Genomic DNA, 18070 nt, shown 5'->3' with positions numbered 1-18070 from the left:
CTGCCATCTATTCACTATAAATATATCACACCTCAACGCGCTGGTGCCCCCCTGCATGCAGCTGGTGCCCCTTTTTTATTTTTTCCGCCCCTGCCCCTCAAACATCCTGATTCCGCCACTGGGTCTAAGATATTTAAAGGACGTCAACAATTGAAGGATGTTGTGTCATTCAAAGGGTTTTCTTGTTCCCTCCCTTTTTAAACAATGTGGCCTTATATGGTTATAATAAGATGACCTAATATTTATCAGCTAAACAGCTTGAATGCAGTTTCCATGTTGCGGTCACACTTTTCTAAAACATACCAGCCATAGCCAGACACAAACCTGTTCTACACATTCAGAGAGTGGTGGACAGCCTCTGTGGGGGATGCACATCTTTTAGATGTAAACCAAAGACAATACAAGGAAATAGGAAGCCCCCTCGTGCATAGCTTAGGCCAGGCTTCCAGAAGTTTCCCAGAAACCTAATGTGCGAGTCAAGCCACAGAGCTTCTATGTTCACTACTCCGGCCTGGAACGACGCATTTGGCCACCTGGGAGCTGGAAAAGGTCAATCCGCAGTAATGGCTGAAGGTAGGACAATCTAAGTGACTTGATGATAAAACACAAAGAATGATCCTTTGATAACTATCAGATGTGTGACACTGACTGGGATACTGTGACGCTGGGACGAGCACAAGAAGGAGATAGGACATAGGAAAGCAGACCTTGATGAACATCTCAGTGACTGTTGTCTGATATTTTCTTTTGTGTCTCAATGGTATAATTTCATATCACAGCAATACCACTGCGAGAGAAGAAGCAGAGAACTCTACCTCGGACTGATGGGTGTGGTCTGAACAACTTTGACGGTATGCTCATTCATTGCCTCGCTCACTAAACCTCTCAGTGTAATTTGACATAAACATTCATGCCAGTTTCTAACAATGACCGCTTTAGTGACATTAGAGACTTTATTCATGTTTAATATATGCGGTTTCTTGTTTTTTGAAATCAAGTAACACACTTTGGGTTGCCAGGTTGTGAAAAGTCCCCCAGTTTCTGAAGTTTATCCTTCTCGAGTGTCGCTGGCTCGATCTTTGTAGCTGCTCGGCTTATCAAAAAAGAAAACCGTGGGACTCTTCTTTAAAGATTTCTTGACCTTTGATTTCTTGCAAATTATGATCATGGGACTGGAACTGTGTCTGTCACAAAGTCATGAATGAAAGAGTTCATCCACTACAATTAGACAAAAGAGCATAGTAATAAATGTAATGAATGGGTCATAAACAAGTTCAGGTTCGAGCTGCCCTGTAACTGTTTTGCAAACAGGACGGTAAGCGATTGAATTTGCTTCCTGAGAGATGAAAGCTGCTCTAAGTTCAAAACACATTATGTATGTACAATGTCGACTTTTATAATATTTCAAATAATTCGATGCTGTGTTTTATAACAAATGGATACGAGACTGCCAAGTCATTTGAATGAAAATCATTCACAGTTTTGGTGTTTCTAGCTTTGCTTCCGCATTGTGCGACCCGCTGCCCACAAGCTTTAGTGTCTGTCCTGCTGGCCCCGCCCGCATGGTGCAGCTAACAAATACCTCTTCTCAGCTCTTGCAAAAATGCAACTCCATGATTTAAAAAGACGTAACAAACTAATAATCACCTTATTTGATGTTCGAGGTGTCTTAGAAACATTTTACACTCGTCTTTTTCATTATATTTTTTGGGCAACATGGTGTTTTTGCAGTTGCAGCTAACAGTGCCTCACTCTCACCAACTTTTTTTAATGAAGTCATTATGGAATAAAGTGGATTCAACTTATCTTTTCGAATTGACTTGATGTAAACATACAAATTTTGCTTAATTCAAGTTGATTAAACTTATAAGTTTTTATTTTCAGGCCACTTCCAGAACCTTTATAGACAAATTCCTCTAACCTTGACTTTAGGGTTTTGACTTTAATGAGTCGGATGAATGTAATAGTCAGAGTTCAATGAACTAATTAAAATACGTTTCTAACGAGACAGTGTCTGAGCAGACTTACCAGCATGCTTTGTAAAAAAAAGTTAAAACACTCCGCCTTTTTCATAGTTTGAAGAAAACACATACAATGTGTTTTAAATGCCTTTTAAGATAAGCTATGGTTGTTTTTTTTACAATAATGAAAGAAACATTGCTAGCCATGTAAAGGTTTGTATTGAATTCAGTCTTTACCACTTCACACTTGTGCACTTTCATTATATGCACTGTTAGCAATTTCATGTAATACCAGAACAAAAAAGTGTCAGTAAGAGCAGCTGCTGCTGGTCCTTGTGTAAAAAATGCTAAGTGTTTCTTCAAACTGGGAAAATACAAAGAAAAATTACATTTGTTTAAGTTATTTGTTACTTAACAACTTATGTTTATTGGACATGTACTATAAAGCTCAATTAACTTAAAATTATGCTTCACCAAATGAGAAAACTTAAGACGACTAACTTACTAAACTATCCAACTGAAGTTAACTCAAATATTGAATGCAGCAATTGAACTTACATTTTGAAGTTGAAACAGCCCAAAATATGTACAGTCTACACATATATATATATAGCTATAAGATGAATCAAGTTGTACCAGGGGGAGACACACAACGCCCATAGAGGTCCTTCACAGGCCAGGCAACCCAGGTAATGCCTCCAAATCATGACCGCAAATACTAATTTGTCTTCTGCTCTTACAGCTCTAGATTTGTCTGGAGGGCTGAGGATTGTCCTGGTGGGCAAGACGGGATCAGGGAAGAGTGCATCAGGAAACACCATCCTCGGGAGGGCCGCCTTCAAAGAGGACCCGAGCCCTGTGTCTGTGACCAAGCACTGTGAGACCCAGAGCGGGGAAGTGGACGGGACTCTGGTCCAGGTCATTGACACTCCAGGTCTGTTTGATACAGGCATCACAGAGGAAGAATTAAAAACCAGAATAGAGGAGTGCGTCAAGATGTCGGTGCCCGGCCCGCACGCCTTCCTGCTGGTGATCCGACTCGGTGTAAGGTTCACCGAGGAGGAGAGGAACGCTGTGAAGTGGATCCAAGATAACTTTGGGGACGATGCCTCCATGTACACTATCATGCTGTTTACATGTAAAGACCAGGCCAAAGCTGACAATGCTCTGAAGGAGTGCAAGGAGCTGCGGAGACTCTCGATTACGTTCGGACGCAGATACCACGCCTTCAACAACAACGACGCGGACGACCGGGTGCAGGTCACAGAGCTGATCACCATGATCAAGGAGATGATACAGGACAACGGCGGGAAACACTACACGAATGAGATGTACGAGAAAGCCCAGAGGAAGCTGAGGGAGGAGGAGGAGCAAAAGAGGATGGAGGAGGAGGAGAAGAAGGAGGAGGAGAGGAAAATGTGGGACGCAGAGAGGGAGAAGGAAGAGAAAGAGAGAGAAAAGAAGAAAAGGGTTAAGAGAAAGAATATACGCGTGGCATCAGTTGCTGCTGTTTTGCTCGTGGCAGCTGGGGTGGTTATAGCGGTGGGGGCCGACATGACGGTGGCTTTGGCTCTTGGAGCCCCGGTGCTCATCATGGGAGTGTTGTGTGGCATACTTTCCATTTGCATATGGAAGGGGAAGAACATAAGATGCAGAGCCAAAGCAAGCGATCCAGTATAACCAGTGACAAGGACAATGTCGACCCACTGCAGTATTAGTATTGCACAGATTACTACTGACTGCTTTGAACCAATCAGTGATGATGTTTTTTTTTAGCCTTTTCTGCATTCTGCTTCCGAGATGATTAGACACAACACTGCAGTAACAGAAGTATGTGAATTTAATGTGAAGTAAACGGTATGAAATGCAGTGTTTGTTTTTTGTTTGTTTTCTTTTGGCTCATTCAGTGTTTGGAGCGTATACATGAAGCCCACGTCATGTCCTCGGGCTGGGTCCAGGCATTAGGCATTCGTGGCACATGCAGAGAGCCGTACTGCAGCTAGGGGGCTGCAATGCATTTTAAAATGTTTTAAGGTATACAAGTCAAGGGATCTCAAGTCTTGATCTTTATTTGAATCTTTATATATTTTTTCATTAGTTTTTAAACACACACAGTAGTTGTTCTTTTCTTATACGTGCATGCCTAACCTATTGTGGATGAACAAATAAGCTAAAATATATACCTGACTAAACTGATAGTTAGTAGAGTATAATAAGTTAAGTAATACATTTGTTTGTTTGTTCACCAAATACCAAAATGTGTGAAGGGGGCCCCGAGAAAATAGTCTGCCGTGAGTAATCTGTCTATTAAATCTGGCCCCGGTCAGGATTTATACTTGAAAAGGTGTGTTTCTGGCTTATGAGAAACCATTTGAATTAACATATTGTGCTGATACATTTTATAAAGTTGGTAAATACAGTTTCATCTCTTCTAGATTTATTCCTGTTCCTTATTTATTAAAATATTTATTATTTATATTATTTAAATAATTTCCCAGTCTGGGATCATTAAAGTAATTCTATCTATCTATCTATCTATCTATCTATCTATCTATCTATCTATCTCTCTATCTAAACTATGATGCACTCTTGCCCTGTCTTTATTATTAGCAGCATAACGAGCTCACTTCCCCGAGAGGAAATGAGAGACAATGGAGAATGTCCGCTGGCTGATCGCAGTTAAGTGAGGGGGCATTCTTAAGAGAGCAACCGCTCACTATACTGCCACTACTTCACTGTCGGTACACACCATCTACAACAGAAATGAACCGTAGGTGGATCTGTGTCAGCCGCATTCTAATTAAAGCCATTTGCTTTATTATCTGGTGATGAAGCTGAATCCCATTCCTTCACAAACTGTTTTGTCCAAGTGAAATTCTGTATTTCTTATCATTAGTATCCATCGCATCAAGATTCGAACCCGTGGGAGGCGAAGTCCTCTCTTGTGACAGTAAAGAACCCCCTACAGGCTTGTTTCTTTGTCCAGTAGGAGAGAAGTTTTGCTCCTCTGTTCTTTATTAGCAAGTTTCGAATTCAGATGTAGACTCAAAATTAAGAGAGGGTAATGAGGTGTTATATAGTGTTATAATTGTAACATTTTAATTGTCACATGCAGTATTTCCCATTTGTGATGACTTATGTATTTACTTGTTATATGGATTATCTTTAAATCTAAGCCTGTTGGAGCTTGAACGAATAGTATAATTTACAGGTCAGGACAGTCAGACTGCCTTCAGTCTTAAAGATGCAATATGGAAGAATTTTGGTTTAAGACATTTAAAAAGGAGCTAAAATTATCAACAGAATGTGGAGAAATAACATTTTTTTGACATCATGTGGAAGATGTCTTTTATTGCAATAGAGAGATATATCTGTTGACATTAGCATGCTAACCAGTTAGCCCCTTGCCGGTTTGTAACAAGAGGTTATAGTCTGATGGTGAACAACACCAGGATCAGCTTATGCGACTGCTAGCTGCATAACTGAGCCTACTAGCTAATAGCAGCTATAGTTAGCAGCCGTTAGGAGTTATTCTAGTGATTTGCTGCCGCATATTTGTTTGGAGTAAGAATTTGACAGGTGGCCAATTCTTACATACTGCACCTTTAAAGTGGTTATTACATTTTGCAGGATTCTTTAAGCACTCGAGCTCTCACATGTCTCTCAAGGTTCGGAGATTAGGTTCAGTTTTGTTGTCTTTGTATATCATAGGGTTAGAATGAAATGTACTGGAATTGTAGTCTCCCCCACACAAACAAAAAAAACATGTTAATATAGGTCAGATATTTTGAATTAGAACAGAGCAAAACAATAAAAATCAAATAAATAAAGTAGATTACAATAGGTAGCACTGAAGGACAAAAAAAATAAAATACAAATAAAAGTATTATATTTACATTAACAGATACTCAGTTGTGTCTATACCATATATGGTATATTGTAAAGGTAGAAGCTTATTTTCAGAAGCTTATTTTCAACCATCACAGTTGCAATTGACCAAAAAAAAATATACTTTATTGTTAGGTTTTTGTTGTTGGTTACACATTTCTGCTACTACTCCAATAGTTTGTGAAGGAACAAGAGTTCTGTTTGTGGTGCCACTGCATTGAGAAAATGACATTTAAATAAGTTCAGCATCAGAGATAATCATAGAATGACTTATGGAGAGAGGCAGACAGGAAATAATGGCAAAGCTTCTGATTGTGCAGTCTAACAAACAAAGCTGGATGTTCGGAATAATATGGGATGAGTCCTACACAGCATTTTATAATTCACCTGTGATTTATTTCTAATGATCATATATTGTTTTACTAGACTGGAGGAATACAGATCATAACGGTCCCTAAATAATGTTACATTTGTGTTTTTACTTGAGAGGTCAAGGAAAAAGAGTATTTTCAGGAACATGCTGAAGGCCTTATGAGCTGTCGACTCATCCAGGGTGTACCCTGGCCTTCGTCCATCGGGTAACTGGATCTGGCCCCAGTAACCCCGCAACCACCTTCAAAAAGGGGCGATAAAGCGGTAACATCCCCGCGACCCTGACGGAAAAGCGGAAAGAAAGCGGAAAGCGGAGCGGAACAATTATTCATGTTCTGGCAGAGAGACAGCGGAGAAGACCAATACCACTTGCTGTGTGTACAGAAGGCCTATTTATGAGCCACAGCCAGCAGATGGTTTAGCATTAGCAAGGACTAGAAACAGCTGGACTGGGCTGGCTCTGTCCAAACTGATAAAATCCACATGCCAAAACTGAAGTATCTGAAAGTGGTATTGATCTTAGTTAAATCAAAAACCTTTTAAAAAAGCAGTTAACATGCCTATAATCAGTTTAAAACGGCCTTTTTCAAAATTGCAGTCATATAGATATATATATATATGCGTACATGATACTATATTTGTAATGTATATAATGAAAAATTCAGGACTTAGATCAATAAATAAACCGGCGCTTGTGCATTTTTTAGAAAATACCAAAGCAGTGTTGCTTTCATGGATGAAGCACTCATCGTGTCTGCTAACTCCTGATTAAAATATATGTATGTCTAGTGTTTTCAGATAAGACCTATGATGTTTCTGTCAGTGCCAGCTTATACCAGAGGTCACCCTGACTGGGTTTATCTCAAACAAGCACCAGTGTGGAGCCTGGAAACTTCCATTCCCGCTCTCATAACTGGGTCATTAGAACATCAACCAAAACACTTTTGGAAGTTGTCGTCACGTTGTTTTATTCTTGCAAGTCAAACATTAAACATAATATAGCGTTCTCAACACACAATGGTATTCTGGATAAGAGTGCACATTTAGAGATATCTTAGCTGTTTCAAAGCAGACAGGTTCTTACTAAACTGTATTAATATACATAAATGTAGTGATGAAAAGCCATGAAATCTTTGCAACAAATTACGCAAGTTTGCATTTGATCATGAAAAAGCAAATAAATCTGACTACAGAACTTTGCCAACGTTTCATGGCTTGATACAACTTAGTTGTCTTTTGTTTTAGGTTTCATCCACCACCCGATGGCTTTAGAGATCCCTGCGCCTGCAAATATTAAAACCGACCCCAAAGCAACACCAGGCGAACGGATGCCAACTGCAGCTGTGACTACTCCTGCCTTGAACATCTGATCAGCTGCCGAGTTCATATTGTCTCCCCACTCTCTCCTCTGTTTATCTGATATAATTTTTCTCTGGGCCTCTTGGTAAATGCTGCTGGTATAATGGTTACCATTTACCTGCACTATGTTGTCTATCTTTTCAAAGAGATCAGCCACTTGAGTGCGATTTCCACTGTATTTGTTCTCAAACACACAGTACCCAGCTGTATACCTCCTGATGAACTCTGTGAGCTCAGAACTCTGGTTTAAATAAGCCTCAATAGACTTTCCCTCGAGCTCATCTCCCCGAGTGAAAAGCACCAGTGTGTAGTTCGAGGCTTCCTCACCAAAGTTGTCAGTGATCCACTTGACTGCCTTTTTCTCCTCCTCTGTGAACCGTGCATTCAGTCTGACCACCAGCAGGAAAACATGCGGTCCTGGCACAGACATCATGATACATTTCTCTATTTCACTTTTCAGCTCAACGTCTGTAATGGATGTGTCGAAGATGCCAGGGGTGTCGATGACACTCACAGTTCTCTCATCAAGTTGAGAGGTTGCCTTTTTAGAATTTGTTGTCACAGAGGAGGGAGAGACGTTGGTTTCAAAAGCTTTTCGGCCCAGGATGGTGTTCCCTGTTGCACTCTTTCCTGACCCAGTCTTCCCCAGCAGGACAATCCTCAGGTTGCTGATAACTGGAGAGCTGGAGTCTGCGGACAAAGAGACAGTTAAACAGCTTGTATGAATTCTTTCGTCCTGAGTCAGCTAAGAAGAAGTGCGTATATCTGAGTCACGTCTGTAAAAATACCTTCAGTTAAGCTTAAACCCATGTTGTTGTAGAGAAAGAATTATCCGGAAACAGGTCAGACCGAACTTTGAACAACAGAACCTGTACTGGTCTTTCAACTCACAAAACGTCTGCAGCTTGTGTGTGATACTTATACCTCCCTCTCTCCCCTTTTTCTCTCTCTCCCCCTCTCCGTTTCCTGAGAAATGAAACTTTCTGTGCCCATCCCTCTCCCTCACAGTGGTTCCCATGAAAATGAAACCTAACTTTCAGAGAGCAATTGGAATGGCTTCAAATATAGCTTAATATGTTCCGACGGAAACTCTGCCATGCTGAATCTAACCTCAGGTTTTTGACTCTTAATTTGGACTTGGCATTTTAACTCATTTGTGTCGCCTTTCGTAGACAGAAACCAGAGATCTAGTCAACATGAGCTGACACTTTTTTTTCATTGACGTGTCTCATTCACTGATAATCAACGTTCAAGGTTTATTTAAATTGGCACTTTATAATGCAGCATTTCACAATAAAATGCAGCTGCCAGCCCTCCATGTTGAACACTCCAAAGGATGTCAAGCACACAGAACACAACTAAAGAAGCCAAACAATCGGGGCAGAGTAGGGCCTATCACTGAGCTGGGGGGGCTTCCACCCTTGTTCTACCTGAAATGGATACTTGTTATCATGTATAAATATTGTTAAGACTTCACCATCACTCATTCATTATACATGCATTATAAAGCATTGTATATGTAGGCTGCCAATGTTTCTGTCCTGACTGCTTTGAAAGATTGACATTTTGGAAAATACAGATTCACTTTCTTTGCAGAGTTAGATAAGAAGCTGAATAACACAGTGAACATGTCTTTATTTTTGTTTCTTACCAGATAATGTATTTCTCCCATCTGTTAACTGATAAAAGCATGAAATATCGTCACTGTCAATGTGCCTGCAGTTTAATCATGTGGTCAAAGGTCAGCACTCAAACGTATACAAATATTTCTTTGTGTTGTGTTTCTCTACATCATCTCTAGACCCTTCACTTTACTCTGATGGGTGAAAACTGTGGTGTCATACTAAAATAACTTTTAAAGGTGATCTTTTCTTTTGAGATAAGACCTACAGTGGTTCTACAAGTGCCATGGCCCTCTAATAAATTCACCCTTACTTCATCAAACATCAAACATCACATCTTCAGGTTGTCATGGTATTATTTTTATTGAATTCTTACAAATCAGACAGATAAATTACAATAGTGTTGTCCACATAAATTTACAATAGTGTACAGCATCGACATTCAAAATGTTTGTCATAAAAGGTTGATTTATTATTCAAAGCACTGAGGCAGTGCAAATGAAATCACAACAACATTCTGACAAGAAAGTTAAAAGGAAGCTGCACTCATCTATGAAATAAAAATAATTAGTATGAGTTCAGTTGTTTGCTTCACTTTCATCACATAAATCATATTTAATATAAAATGACTATTTACTGAGCACCCCAAGAATAAATCCATGCTACAACAATAATAGCTTATTTTAACTTATTACTTCTCAAAACATGTTGAGTTATGTTATTAATGTCATCTGAAAAAAAAAAAAGACAGTTATTATTTTAGAAAAGTTAGAGTTCATTTGCATATTATTTTTTTCTTGAAACAGCAGCTTTTTATCTTAGGTGCATTATATAATCAATTCATTTATCTTAGACAAACATTAGATGTTGCATTTTTAGGTTGCGAAAGCGACCAGAGTAATTGTAACCCCCAAAATTATGTTTTAATCTGTGTCCTCTGAATGTGTGTCCGTCTCCTTCACAATTACTTTAAAAAACACTGGTTTATAGAGACAAAGAAAACAATAATATGAAGTCATTAGGAATGACAGAGGAAGAATGATAGAATAATGAGATATGATCAAGTACACCTCTGAGGTTTTTTGGTCCCCCTGCCAGGAGGATTACGGTTTAAGGATCATAGCTTTACACATCTTCGCTGTCTGTTGTTTTAGGTGTCATCCATGTCCCAATTGCTTTCGAAATGCCTCCAGCTCCAGCCACTATGGAGGTCCCCATGGATATAGTTAATGCTTCCTCTGCTATTATAGCAGGACCAACTGCAGGGGCAGCCATGGCTGCTGCTGCCACAAACAAATTATTACCTACAGTGTTCATCACGTTTCCAAACTTTCTCCACTGTTCATCTGATATAATTTTTCTCTGGGCCTCTTCGTAAATGCTGCTGGTATAATGGTTACCATTTAACTGCACCATCTTGTCAATCTTTTCAAAGAGATCAGCCACCTGAGTGCGATTTCCTCTGCATGTGTTGTCAAACACAAAGTACCCAGCTGTAGACCTCCTTATTAACTCTGTGAGCTCAGGACTTTGGTTTAAATAAGCCTCAACAGACTTTCCCTGGAGCTCATCTCCCCGAGTGAAAAGCACCAGCGTGTACTTCGAGGCTTCCTCCCCAAAGTTGTCATTAATCCACTTGACTGCATTTTTCTCCTCCTTTGTGAACCGTACATTCAGTCTGACCACCAGCAGGAAAACATGTGGTCCTGGCACAGACATCATGATACATTTCTTTATTTCACTTTTCAGCTCGACGTCTGTAATGGATGTGTCGAAGATGCCAGGGGTGTCGACGACACTCACAGTTCTTTCATCAAGTTGAGAGGTTACTTTTTTAGAAGTTGTTGTCACAGAGGAGGGAGAGACGTCTGTGACAAAAGCAGTTCGTCCCAGGATGGTGTTCCCCGTTGCACTTTTTCCTGACCCAGTCTTCCCCAGCAGGACAATCCTCAGGTCGCTGATAACTGGAGAGCTGGAGTCTGTGGACAAAGAGACAGTTAAACAGCTTGTATTAATTCTTCATTTGGGACAGCTTACATAAGGAGTGTAAAAAGCCTGAATAATTGTCTACACATGAGTAAAGATACTGACCTTTGGTTGAGTTTAAAGGCATGTTGCTGTCGAGATATACCACAAAACACAAGTCAAACCTGAATTTCAACTACAGAGACTGTCTATGTGTCTCAGCTTTATCCTGCAGCTTGTCAGTACTTATGTTTGTTAGTTACACCTCCACTTCTCCGTGACTCCACCTCAGTGGTTTCCCAAGAAATGAAACTCTCCCGCTGTCTCTCTCCTTCACAGCAGTTTCCTGGAAACTGTTGACATGGCTTCAAAACATTATTAAAACTGTTTCCACATGCTGAATCTACATCCAATCTCAGCTGTTTCACACAATTTTGAAGGAAACTAGCTCATTTGCATTTCCTGTTGTGGATGAATAGCAGTGATCAACAACATGATTTGACTAGATGTCCTACTTTATGTCCCATTCACGGATAATGATCAGTGTTCAAAGTTCATTTATATGGCCGTTACACTGTGCTACAGCAGTGCGCAATAAATGCAGAAAATAAGGAATAACCCAGTGCCCGTGGGTTATTCACACACACACACACACACACACACACACACACACACACACACACACACACACACACGTAACTTAGGAAAAGAAATTACATACAGTAGTAGTGGCAATACGGTTGCAGACTATTGCAAAGGTAAGTAATAGAGCGATGTGTCAGGAAAGAAACAGAAAATAACAAACCTCCAGCACGGTACAAATTCACAGATGCACTGTATTTTTATGTTTTTTTTTTTAATGTATTACATGTCCGGAGGGGCAACTGAGGGACAAAGACACAAGTCAAGATGCCTGAAGACAATATCCCTGCAAGCCTGGACCCTCACCAGTTTGAATTCAGAACTAGTTGTTTACAGAGGGCCATATCCACTGCCCTCCACTCAGTCTTCACACACCTTGAAAATAACAACAGCCACATCAGGGTGTTGTTCATTGACTTCAGCTCAGAATTCAACACAATCTCACCAAGAAGCTGATTTGAAAACAATCTGAGCTTGGGTACAACACTCTGCAACTGGATGTCAGACGTTCCTAAAAAGCAGACCCCAGACAGAATGGATTGGAAGTCACACCTCCTCTACGTTAGTGCTCAACCAACCTACCAACAAACAGACACAAGTGAAAACCTCACCTCCTTGGTGAAGGTAATAATGAAGTAATGAAGTGAAATGATATTGAAGCCAGTGTGGGTGTGGTCTCTTGTGCCATCTAGTGGCTCTACAGGGCAACTTTTTATTTACCTTACTGGATGCTGTCAGTGTCTACATAGCTCAATTAATTTTTTCACTACAGTAAGTAACTATCTGTAAAGGCCGTTTCCACTCCTTTTGGTGGTTTTGCACTGTAATATGTGCCATGTTGTGCAAGTTAGGCTCCAATCGGCTCTCACGTACTCGTCTTTGGCTCCATCCATCGCCTCCATCGCCTCAATGACTCCGACTCCAACACATGACAGCATGGTAGCAATTAAGCAGTATCTGTAACAAAGTGTCCTTGTGCTGTCATTTTTTCCATAACTATCCGTGTTTGTGTGAGTGTGTGTGTGTGTGTGTGTGTGTGTGTGTGTTTAGTATGCAGTATTACACAGTGCTGCCCTCCTACATCCCTGTGTATGACATCCAGAGGGACAAGCTGGCCACTCATAACAGAAGAAAGACACCAGCTACTCACATCACACGGCTACACCACCAAGAAACACACAAAGGATCATCATCACGCTGTCTGTGGACATCTGACTGCTTGATTACTGATTGAAAAGTGAGTTTTATTTTAGACCCTTTTTGAGATTTCTGCCTGAAATGTGAACTGGTGTTGAACTGCTTTAACTTAAGTTGAACTTTAAGTTCAACATTATTTTTGTTTGCTTTACATTGCACAATTATATGTTTGTACTGCTCTTTAATCAGATCTATAGTTACTTAACAACTTCATTTACAATGTGCTGTTTAAACGTACATTGTCTGAAAACTGTCATTTTAACAGTACATACCCCGGGTGTTACTGAGAAGACGGGCCCTCATCTCAACAACTCTCAATCACTGGATATCTTACTGAATATCTCTGTCAAGACTTTCACTTACTGAGTGAGAGCTCAACCCTCAAGCAACCTCCACGTCCAGATAGACAAGAAAAACTTAGGACTGAGGTCTGTCAAACAAACCTTTGTCAGCGGCCATGGCATCAACAGGTCTTCAGCTGCTGGGCTTGGTGTTGGCCGTGCTGGGTTGGGTGTTTGGGGCGTTGGTGTGTGCCGCTCCCCTGTGGCGCGTGTCTGCTTTCGTGGGTGGAGAGCTGGTGATCGCCCAGGTGTTGTGGGAGGGACTGTGGATGAACTGCCTGTCTCAGACCACAGGCCAGATCCAGTGCAAGACCTATGACTCCACCCTGGCCCTGCCCACGTCTGCCCAAGCTGCCCGGGGCCTCACGGTTCTCTCCCTGCTCCTCTGCCTTCTGGCCCTCATTCTCGGGGTGGCTGGGGCCAAGTGCACTCACTGCATGGGTGATGCTAACCAGGCCTCCAAGGCTCGTCTGGCCAGGATCGCAGGGGTGCTCTACCTTGTAGCTGGCCTGGCCTACTTGATACCCATCTGCTGGACTGCCTACACCATCATCCGGGACTTCTACGATCCAAACATTGCGGCGCCTTTGAAGAGAGAGCTGGGCCCGGCTCTATACCTGGGCTGGGGGGCCTGCGTGCTGCTCCTGGTGGGGGGCGCTCTTCTGCATGTCGGCTCCTCTCCACCAGGAGGAAGAACTCTGCCTGTTTTCGGAGGAGCAGCAAAAGACAATCCACATACAGGGGCAGCAGGAGAGGGGAAGCAACAGGAAAAATCTTTTGTATGAGATCATTTTAATGGACATGTAAGGTACAAAAAGAACAAAGAGGTCACAACCTCAACAGACTGACAACTGCAAGGTAACAATCTATTGAATATATATATATACATACATACAAACACACACACACATATATACATACATATATATATATATATATATATATATATATAGTCAGCCTATACCGTGCTCTAAATCTTATAAAGCAGAAATGGTATATCTTTCTTTAAAGGAGCTGGTCAACCAAAATGAAAATTCTGTCTTTATCTACCCACTCTTATAATGATGTAAAGTCAGGTGCAGTTGATGAAACATTTCTGGAGCTTCACAGAAAAACAGCGTAACAGCATTCTCCTAAACAACTCTAGTAGATGGGAACTTGTTTTAACGTAAAAATATGCAGCTGATCTGGTGTATTCTAAGTCTTTGTTAGCCCCGAGATGCAAAACTGATCTGAAAAGACTTTTTTTAGCCAAATCAATTTGGGATCTCAGGGCCTAAAGACTTAAAAACACTTAAAAACACTTAAAAATCAATAAATCACAATAAATCCCCATCTACTTCAGTTGTTTGGAAGAATGCTGCAATGCTGTTTTGTTCTGAATCTCCATAAATGTTTTGTGGGCTGTGGATAGCATGTAGGTCGATAGTGACTGAATTCTTCTTTTTGGGTGAACTGTCCCTTTAAGTTTCAATGAGAATTCCCATAATGTAGTAGCTTTGTATCTGAGTGGGAGGTGACATGAGCTGTGGGAGGATTTAAGATGTTTGGAGGTTTGCTAATGTGTGTGACTTACATTTCTCAAATTCCAATCTGCCTCTGCTTGTGTATGTATTTGTGTGTGTGTCTGTGTGTGTATGTGTTTGTGTGTGTGTCTGCGTGGGCAGTCTGTGTACAGTAGGCCAGTGTACATAGTATATCTGTGTACGCTGATGTGTTCACTGACAATATGTGTGGGCAGTCAGAACCGATGCTTGTTTATTTAATTTTCATGAATGCTTCTGAGTAACTGGTCTTTTCCGACCAGAATTACTCTTTACATTTTATTTTTCCTTTTTTTTTTTTTTTTTAATGTATTTTTCTATTCTTGTTTACATTTGTTTGACAGTGGCTCTGCAATATGTATTTCTACTTTACCTTTATAAACACCCTATTCTGTGCTTGTTCCTATTGCCTACACATAAGAAATGTTAGTTTACTTTGATGTAATATTATCATCTCCAGTGGTCGTAGTTTTGTTTAAGGCAGCTACTGGAACATTAGTTTTGTGTTGATTCTGGCGGCCCCTGTGGACAAACGTGGAATGAGCAGCACTGTCTCCAGTCATAGTTTGGATTTGTTTTGAAAGCAACTGAAAGAACAATACAACATGTTTTTAATACTACTTTTCTTTATAAAGCATAGCTGTATTGAGGGTGTATTGCAATGAGGTATTGTGTCTATTTGTGAATATGTAAGATTAAAAGCTGTAATATGACTTTAATTAAAAAAGCACTACAGAGCAGCCTTTTCCCGTGGGCTGTCAGAGCCCTCAACTCATCCTCAGCACTCTGCCATGAGTAATCATTTACATTTTATGACTTATCTGACCAAGATAAGTCGGGACAGATAAGTAATAATTTGTTCCATAAACAGTTAAGTTGCTGATCTGATCTGAACTACATTTTTTACCTTGTGTTCTCTTAAATTAGCTCTCATCGTTGTATAGACTTCTTCTTTGGGCTCTGGCCAAGTGAGGATATTTACAGTAGGTTAAGGTTATGATGACGTAGTCTAGATCTGAATTTTGACACACCTCTCAATTGACTTAATAACATTACACCTTATAAATTATTCAGTACATAAGTGTGACATTGTATTTTGCACCTTTGTTTTATTGACTGTCTTTTGTATAATTTATACAAATTATAACCACTTGTGCTGACTAAATATATGTGTTTGCATTCCACTACAACTTTTTTTTATCTATTTTTTTTTACGTAGGATGTAAACCCTATGTGATGTAATACACTGTGTGTTTATGTGCCAAATAAATACCTACTCTGTCACACTTTCTCTCTATCGTGTTTCCAAGGACAACGAAACATACAGTTGACATCGACCAGAGCTGTGTATGCTACCTGACTTGTGTTTCACTTTGCTGAAATGATTAAACAATGAATAGGCAATGTTATCCTGTATGTTCAAGGCTGGTGGAAATAAGCAACACTTGCATACTCAATCCAATCTACACATTAACATAAATGGACAAGAATTCAATCCCAGTCGGCTTCCAAACCATCATTTGTGTTGGTGACAGCAGACATAAAACACTTGGGGGCAGTAATCACTAAGCAACAGATGTGCTCTCTAACATGAACTGCAGACAATTTGTCATACCCTTGCGCTTAAAGGGTAACTCCACCAATTGTATACATACACTGTGTTTAAAATGCGCTTACAGGTCTTTGGGAGTATTACTGCATGTGTAAAAGTAGTTGCATCTAAATCCCACTGTGGTTCCAGAGGAAGCTGCATGTAATCTGATAAAGAGAAAAGCAGTCCACTGGTAGCTGTACTCCTGTAACACTGCTGGACTCATTATGGACAGTTTGAGAAAATAAACTAGAAAAATGTGCATTTCCTGCAAAAATACAGTGTGAATGCCGACAGCTGAAGTGATTTCATAAAAACTGCTGAATATACTGGAAAATACTTGCCTGAAATGCATAAAACTATAATGCATTGCACTACACTGCTGAAGCAGTAGCAGAACCAAAGTTGATCATTTCCCCGTGAGAATGAATGGGCAAGATTTTGCAGAAACAGATTAATTATTATTATTATTATTATTTTTAACTAAATTTTTCAAAGGCTGAATAGGCTTAAAAAGCTGTTTTGCTGTTTTGATAGCTGAACGGTTTCTTTAGCTGAACGTTAGCGGAAAAAGTAGCAGAACAAATGTTGATAATTTCCCCATAAGAATGAATAGAAATAATTGTAATTACATAGCAAAACGCCTCCTTGAAAAAAGCATTTACACTAATGATCAAAACCAGTAAGTAGAACCAAATATCACTTCTTTTATTCTACACATTGTTCTTCTTTTTCAAAACCAGGCACTTACATTACCCACAATGCAACTTAGCTACTGAGCGACATCACTGGAGGCAATTTTTCAGAGTATAGGCAGCTTCCTCTGGTGCCACAAAATATTACAAATACACTACTTCTGTCACATATTCGAGTAATACTCCCAAGACCTGTAATCACACTTTGATGTACAAAATGTGTGTAGTTTTCCTTTAGTGTGGGCCTTATAAAGGCGTTATACTGTAGGTAGTTGACCCTGGGATAACTTAACTTCTTTGCACACCTGCATTGTTAACCCGGGCTTTAATAAAACCATGTGCAATGTTTCACACTGCACTTCTACTAGGCTTAGGTTAAATGTCTGTTGAATGAGGTGTGACTGCTCTGTTTACCTTAGAGCTGTTTCACAATGACACCTTTTAGTCCTGTGTAAAATGTTCTAGGGATAACCCCATAAATCTGCCTGAGAGCAGAGTCAGTAAGCCCTAGGCCAAAACCCGGGTTAGCCCACTTTGAAATGTGCTAGTATCGTGGTAGAGTGAAGGCTTTCTTACCTTGGGGCTAGTAAGGGTCAAAAAAAGGTTTAGCCCCATGCAAGGTGAACCCTTGACTCTGTGACTGCTGCACTCTCTGCTAAAATACATTGCTGTTTGCTTTTCATGTACATTTTGTGCATGGCTGATCTGGACTCTTAAGGGCACCGCCACAAGCCTCCTGACACTTTAAAAACGCCTCCTAAATTATGACCCAGCAATGTTGTATGTTTGCAAGTGTGACTACAATAAGGCTTCAACTGCTTCTTAGCTGAAGTTAGTGCTACTGAATAATTATGTTGTATAACCTGGAGAAGTTTCAAATGTGCCAATGCATG

At 40.3% G+C, this 18070-nt stretch overlaps 3 protein-coding genes across 3 annotated transcripts; 2 read left to right on the top strand and 1 right to left on the bottom strand.

Annotated features, from left to right (window-relative positions):
- Positions 1–255: 255 nt before the first annotated feature.
- On the top strand, positions 256–4380 carry LOC115597615 (GTPase IMAP family member 7-like). Its single transcript, XM_030443758.1, has 3 exons — positions 256–573; positions 780–851; positions 2704–4380. Exons 1-3 carry the CDS (start codon positions 468–470, stop codon positions 3639–3641), a joined length of 1116 nt encoding a protein of 371 aa, XP_030299618.1. The 5' UTR covers positions 256–467; the 3' UTR covers positions 3642–4380.
- A 2783-nt stretch (positions 4381–7163) lies between these two features.
- Positions 7164–11471, bottom strand: LOC115591239 (uncharacterized). The gene is made up of 4 exons (XM_030433053.1): positions 11294–11471; positions 10332–11181; positions 8369–8379; positions 7164–8270 (listed from the first exon to the last, which is right to left on the bottom strand). The coding sequence occupies exons 1-4, from the start codon at positions 11313–11315 to the stop codon at positions 7447–7449; spliced, it is 1707 nt and encodes a 568-aa protein (XP_030288913.1). The 5' UTR covers positions 11316–11471; the 3' UTR covers positions 7164–7446.
- Positions 11472–12896: 1425 nt separating this feature from the next.
- LOC115592755 (claudin-9-like) lies at positions 12897–14240 on the top strand. Its single transcript, XM_030435852.1, has 2 exons — positions 12897–13046; positions 13272–14240. The coding sequence occupies exon 2, from the start codon at positions 13464–13466 to the stop codon at positions 14130–14132; it is 669 nt and encodes a 222-aa protein (XP_030291712.1). The 5' UTR covers positions 12897–13046; positions 13272–13463; the 3' UTR covers positions 14133–14240.
- The last annotated feature ends 3830 nt before the right edge of the window (positions 14241–18070 follow it).

This window comes from Sparus aurata, chromosome 1 (genome assembly GCF_900880675.1).
Source record: "Sparus aurata chromosome 1, fSpaAur1.1, whole genome shotgun sequence".
NCBI classification, from domain to species: domain Eukaryota; kingdom Metazoa; phylum Chordata; class Actinopteri; order Spariformes; family Sparidae; genus Sparus; species Sparus aurata.
The sequence above is the reverse complement of the archived record's forward strand: the minus strand, read 5'-3'. Positions and strand labels throughout refer to the sequence as shown.